At 28.1% G+C, this 6,878-nt stretch overlaps 1 protein-coding gene across 1 annotated transcript; it reads left to right on the top strand.

Annotated features, from left to right (window-relative positions):
- Window positions 1-2,147: 2,147 nt before the first annotated feature.
- LOC112751848 (uncharacterized) lies at window positions 2,148-4,699 on the top strand. Its single transcript, XM_025801133.2, has 2 exons — window positions 2,148-2,473; window positions 3,470-4,699. The coding sequence occupies exon 2, from the start codon at window positions 3,899-3,901 to the stop codon at window positions 4,517-4,519; it is 621 nt and encodes a 206-aa protein (XP_025656918.1). The 5' UTR covers window positions 2,148-2,473; window positions 3,470-3,898; the 3' UTR covers window positions 4,520-4,699.
- The last annotated feature ends 2,179 nt before the right edge of the window (window positions 4,700-6,878 follow it).

Genomic DNA, 6,878 nt, shown 5'->3' with positions numbered 1-6,878 from the left:
TATATATTTTTAATTGTTTTGGATGGAATAAAATATTTTCTTTAATTTCTAAATTATTATTAACTATGTAGAGTATTTTATTTAAAATTTGTGTACATGCATGTATTTACCTAAATCATTAGAACATTACAAATTGTTATAGTACTCCTAACATTTTTTAATCAATTTTTTAAATTATTTTGCATAGAATAAAATATTTTTTTGTGGTATAGTTAAAATAAATTTATTAAAAAATATTCATGAGCTATCAAGAATGGGCAGAAGAGTATTGTATAGAATTCGAATTGCTCACCATATAATTCGAATCAGAGTGATTGAACTTCCCCATGCGTAATTTGAATCATGTAATATCTCACCATATAATTTAAAAAAATTTATTAAAAAATATTCATGAGCTATTAAAAATGGACAAAAGAGTATTATATGGAATTCGAATTGATAACTCATTAATATTTTAAAGAAGTCTTGTAATTAAATATTTTGTTAGGTTTTTTTAATATATGAAATAAAATATATATTTTTTTAATTTTAAATTATTAATTTTTTTAATAAATGAGGGTGTAATTCGAATCAACCTGATTCGAATTATTGTATGTGTGTAATTCGAATCAGGTTAATTCGAATTAGTGTGTGTGAGTTTTGTGTATAATTCGAAGCAACATGATTCGAATTATGTGTAGATCAAGTTCGAATCTAGTTAATTCGCACTACATATAAATAGGCATTGGTTGATTCATGAACCAGATTTTGGTTTGGCGGATTTGCGTAAAAATTTCTTCCCCTTGGCTTATTTTAGTGTTTTGCCCCATTTATTATGAAACTAAATAAATAATTTTCAAATATATAAATAATAAACATTAAAATTCAGTTAATACATTAATAATAATAATCCTATGATATACTATTAGTATTATGATCTAAATAATTTTTCACAATAAAGTAAAAACTAATCAACACATTATTTGATATATAGTAAAATATTTTTGAGTAATAATAAATTTAATTTTTTTTTATCTCTTTAAACTAAATTAATAGTCCTATTTGATATCTTTGTACTAAAATACACTATAAATAAGTTACTAATACTAAATAAAATAATTAATATATATATATAATAAACTCAACAAATTCAAAGTATCGATAATATTATTAATCTATTAACAATACATATTGTCATAAGGTTATAGATTGATAAAGATTTATCAATATAAGAATAATATAAATTAATTAAAATTTTAAGTATATTAAAATTCAATTAAATTTACATATATTTTACTCAAAATTATATTTTATACATATATAATATTTTAATTATTTCATTTAGTATTAGTAGTTTACTCATAATGTATTTTAGTATAAAGATATCAAATAGAATTATTAATTTAGTTTAAAGAGATAAAAAATTAAATTTGTTATTACTCAAAAATATTTTACTATATATCAAATAATGTGTTCATTAGTTTTTACTTTATTGTTAAAATTATCTAGATCATAATATTAATAGTATATCATAGGGTTATTATTATTAATGTATTAACCGAATTTTAATGCTTATTATTTATATATTTAAAAATTATATTTAAAAATTATTTATTTAGTTTTATAATAAATGATATTTTAAATTTGAATAATTTATTAATTAATTTGTACTTATTATACTATATATTTAATAATTTATTGAAAAAAGAATATTAATATAATAAATAAAAAATAATTTAAAAAAATATTGTTTAAAGAATTATAAGAACAAATAAATTCCAAACTAATTTAAATTTAGAGATAATTAGACCTCTATCTATTTCTGAACCTGACACGTCAGAATTTTTTGTTTAGAGTTGACGGAAAAATACCCACAAAAACTGCGTTGTATGACAGAATCAGATGATAGGATCAAAGTGGATCGATTTTATTTTGAGGGTGGTATTGTCATTCTTAAAAATAGACAGGAGCCGAATTGGTAGTTCACCCTTAACTAATAGACTAATTTGACAATAATGGTAGATGATTATGCCACGTGGTCCAAGTTGTCAGTGAGAGAGCATGGGCCCAGTAGGGTGGGGGTGTCCATTCCAAAGCCCAACAAACACGACGTGTCGTTCCAACAAAAGTCACATACTATAATACACTTGCCTCTCCTTTTTAACCCCGCCACGTGTGTATTTCCTATTGGCCCTTCACACGATTACCCTCTCCTTCTCCCGTCTCACCTCACGTTATCGCTAATTCATTCATATATCTCTCTCCTCAGACACCCACGCTTTCTCTCTCTTTCTTCGCTCTTTCTCTCTCTTTTCTCTTTCAAGCACATAACTTCTCACTTTCTTTTCCTACCCGTCTACGTTTTCTTCAGATCCAACCACAATTTAGATCACCATCACCACCACCACCACCACCAACAACATTTCTTCTTACTTCCGTCTTCAACCACTCTGATAGGTTCACCCCCCTTTTGCTCTCTATGCCATTCCCTCAGGTTTGATTTCTCTTTTTCTCATTCAAATTTGCCGTTTCTTGTTCTTTTTCTTCTGATTTTGATCTCATCGGTTGGTTCCCTCCCCCCTTTCGGGCTGTGATAATTGAACATTTTTGGGTAATTTTGGATCTAGGTCTGTACTATTTGCTTGTGCTATTGATTTTGATGAAACAGGTGCCTTGAATTATGGGTTGTTTAGATCTTGTATTTTTTTAATATATGAGCTGTGTTTAAATTTTAGTAGAAAGTGAATTTCTTCATGTTTTGCTTCTAAATTGGGTGGATCTGATCTCCTTAGAGGTGTAAATGATTTATTCCGTTTTGGATTTGTGCTAAATCAAATTGGGGGAATTGTGGTGTTGGAGATTTTGTTTGGGAAAATCATCAAATCAATCACAGTGAACATGAATAATTGGCCTGAGGTTTGGTCAGATTTTTGTTTTGGCCAATAATTCGTCATGCTTTTACATTATATATAAGTCATTAAAGGACACACTCTCACAATAAATAATGTTATTTTAAGTGATTCTTATTTTGTTCTTTGGGGACATAGGTTGTTAGGCCGACATGTTATTGGTTGCTTGTGACTTTAGAATGAATCGATAGAGGATTTAGGTAGTTGAAGCACTATGGGCACCAGTTGTCTGTTTGACTTGTATTCATCTATGCCTTTTGTTGTTTCATGTGAAAGGGAAAGATTGCTACCAGATTTGAATTATTTATTTATTTATTTAGGACTGATATAGAATGAAATTTGTGGTAGATATAGATCTAAACATTTAGATTACATTTTATGCCGCCTTTCTCCCAGTCCTCAACAAAGATTTGGCTTACAAATAAGAGCTTGATGTACTATTTGATGTTAGCCTTTTTAGTCTTTATCCATCTACTTGTCTTACTTGATCTGTGAATGAATCATGTTTCTCTATTTCTTAAAGCACTTCTATCATCTTCTGATTTTGATGGATTGCATTATGTGTGTTTACTTAACTGCAGTCGGGAAGGGTGTACCTGAACCGGAGTGTCACAGCAGCGTGCAGATATTTCATTAGTCTTGTAGAGCTGTTGGCCTTTTCAGGATGGGCAAGTGCAAGGGCTGTGGGAAGTTAGGAAGAATGAGACCAAGGGATGGATCTATGAGTGCTTATGAATTTTCTCTTCTGTTGTCTCCTGTTGTTTCTGTTTGGGATTGCATTGTTCGCAAGATGAGGTACTCATATAGGCCTGAGTGGGTGTAGCTGTTTCGTTTGCATCAATTGTGTAGCATTAGTCTAAATACTTCAACTAATTAGAATATATTTAGCATTACAATTTAGGGAAAGAGGGAAAAAAGTTATAGAAATATGTATACAGCACTAAAGAATTTATCTTGAAGGAAAAGGAGTTCAGAAAAGATAATTTAGTATTTAGACGCAGTTATATTCTATGGATACCATGGCATGTAATAAAGGGCAACATGTGAGGAAGGCCAAGAAGAAGCAGGTGAAAGACGAGTTGGATCGTCTCAAGCAGGCTGAGAAGAAAAAAAGGCGCTTGGAGAAAGCTCTCGCGACGTCTGCCGCCATCATTTCCGAATTGGAGAAGAAGAAACAGAAGAAGAAAGAGGAACAACAAAGACTAGATGAGGAGGGCGCTGCAATTGCCGAGGCCGTTGCTCTGCATGTTCTGCTCGGTGAAGACTCGGAGGATTCGTGCAAGGTTGTTATCAACGATGAAACATGCAAGACCTGGAACTGCGATCGTAATCTTGACATCTTCGTGGGTGGAGAGAGAGCTTGCTTCCCTCATCTATACGGCGGCACATGGTCTGTGGAAACAAGGGGTTGGGTCACTGATGCATACAGATATGGTTGCAAGTGGGGAGCTGCTGAAAATGGAGGGTGGACATTTTCATCAGAGCCTCTCGGGAGGAATGCACATGAAAAACCACTATATGAAGATGCAACAGGATGGGGGCGTGCCGGTTTCTCCGCTGATCTTATCGCCGCACAAGCAGTTTCGTCACTGCAGATTGCTGAGGCTGATGAGGAAAGGATTATCTTCTGAGAAAAGAAGGGAATGCTGAGACTGAGATGGTGATAATATTAACCGTGTTGTTGTGTTTTTGTGCTTTTTTTATTTTGCTGGATATGTGTGTATATATTATGACTATACTATGAGAGTCTTGTCAGAACATTTCTTGCTTCAGTTGTGTTTGAACACTTAACATGTTGCTTTGCTTTGTCACCTTGTTTTTTGTTATTGATTGTTTATCTTTTAACTGTAATGCGATGCCTCCTAATTTACCGTGTGGAGTTACTTCTAAAATAGTGAAGCTATAGAGACATACTTTTTTTTAGCTGATTGTTAATAATATTAAAATCACAAATGAACCCCCAATTTATATTTGACAACTACTCCAATGAAAATATAAAAAATATCTAAAAATATTAAAAATATCTTTTTATGATGATTTTGGTTTAAAAAGTATGAATTATTTGTTTTGTCATACTTTTAACAAAAATGACATTTTTATATAGCATATAAAAATCAAATTCTAAATCTTTATCTATCATTTAATAGTCAAAATCAAATTGTTACTTGTTGTGAAAGGTTTGTATAGCAATTGAATCTTTGTTTTATTTCTACAACTTATAAGTGTTGAATCGTAAACACTTTCCATCTAGAACAATAAATGGGCACATTTTTCAAAAAAATCACTCAATTAACATCGATATTTGCCAATATAATTGAGTTAGAAGGAGTGTAGTTAGTTAGACTCAATTTGGATAAACAATTAAATTATTTTAGAAAGATAGTTTAAATGATAAATATTTATATTAAAAGTAATTTATAAATAAGTTATTTTGTTTTAGAAAAATAGTTTAAATAATAAATATTTATATTAAAAGTAATTTATAAATAAGTTATTTTGTATTTAATTTTTTAAGTATTTATTTTAAAAAAAATGATAAAAACAATTATTTGAGAGAAGTTATTTTTTTTTAATTTTTTATAAATACTAAAATAGCTTTTTAAAAAGCTGCAATTTGATTTTGAAAATTATATCAGACACTAATACTATATCTTTTTATAAATTAAAAGTAAAAAAAAACTTAGTAAAAAAAAGAGTAAAAGTTTGCCTACGGTAGCCCCTAGATACCCCGACAGGCTAAGACAGATTTAAATTCCCGACACTTGCTTAAGTAAACGAGTGAACTAACCATTCGACCAACCCAAGTTAGTTTTTACTTTGAAGTTTTAAAACTCTTAGATGTGAAGAAAGAGAAAATTTTTTTTCTTTTATTGATTTTTGTTTTATGTTGGACTAAATTCAGTAGTATTTTAACATTGAGTCATCAAAATACTTTTTTTTTTTGTGTAGCAAACCCATTTTAAGTTAGAATTATTTGTTTTATTTAAAATTATAGTGGGTTAAAATTAAAGACGGTAGTAGTAATAAATCAAAGAAAAAAAATAATTTTATAATTTTTTATTTAAAATTTGTTTGGATTAATAATTTTTTGTTTTATTATTTTTGTTTTGGGCTTTTTTATTTTAAAATTGATATTAAACTATTATAATAAAAACATAAAAGATAAAAAAAACTAATAAAATAAGAATATCTTTTTTACAGTTAATTTTAAAAGACTAAAATATCATTTAAAATTAAGATTATTTAATTTGAATTAAAAAATGATTTATTTTAATAAAATAACATATTTTTAGTTAATTTTTAAAATACACAAATGTCCTTTTAAAATTAAAGTTGTTTGATTGTTTCAAATATTAAAAATTTAGGAAAAGTCTAGGGGCAGCAACTTTATTAAATTATGGTCAGCATGTAACCAGCAAAGAAAAGTGAGCCATTAGATGAAATCTCACACCAATCTCACACCATTAAAACCATCATTGATGGCTATTTGATGGCTACAAATCACAAAAGTTGCTGCCCCTAGCATTCCTCAAAAATTTATATTTGAATTTAGAATAATAAAATTATCATTTTTGAGAAATAATTTTAGAATATATATTTAAAGATTAATTAAATAGATAAAGAAATATTTTTAATATTAATGTGTTTAAAAGACATTTAAAATATCCTATTCAGACTATGTGTTAAAAAGACTCTTTTAGGTATGTTAACACCTATGAATTTTGTGCTATTGACTTAAGTTGTTTAAAATTTAAAAAAATTATACTAATAATATCACCTTGCAATTTGATATGATTCTTAACTTGTAACATACTATATCCATTTCATATTACTTAATTTTCTATAGGAGTATATAAGAGTACTTAAGAATACATAGAAATAAGTTGTATTTTTTTTTTGAAAAATAATAATTTTTTTAATTTATAATTAAAAAATCTTTAATAAATATGATTTATTTTTATATATATCTTGTGTGCTCCTACAAAAAGT

This window comes from Arachis hypogaea, chromosome 15, assembly GCF_003086295.3.
Source record: "Arachis hypogaea cultivar Tifrunner chromosome 15, arahy.Tifrunner.gnm2.J5K5, whole genome shotgun sequence".
NCBI classification, from domain to species: domain Eukaryota; kingdom Viridiplantae; phylum Streptophyta; class Magnoliopsida; order Fabales; family Fabaceae; genus Arachis; species Arachis hypogaea.
Note: the sequence above shows the minus strand (reverse complement) of the source record. Positions and strands in the feature narration are given on the sequence as shown.

Excerpts from the sequence above, each read along its gene's own strand:
- LOC112751848 (XM_025801133.2), top strand. The coding sequence starts at position 3,899 with ATGGATACCATGGCATGTAATAAAGGGCAACATGTGAGGAAGGCCAAG.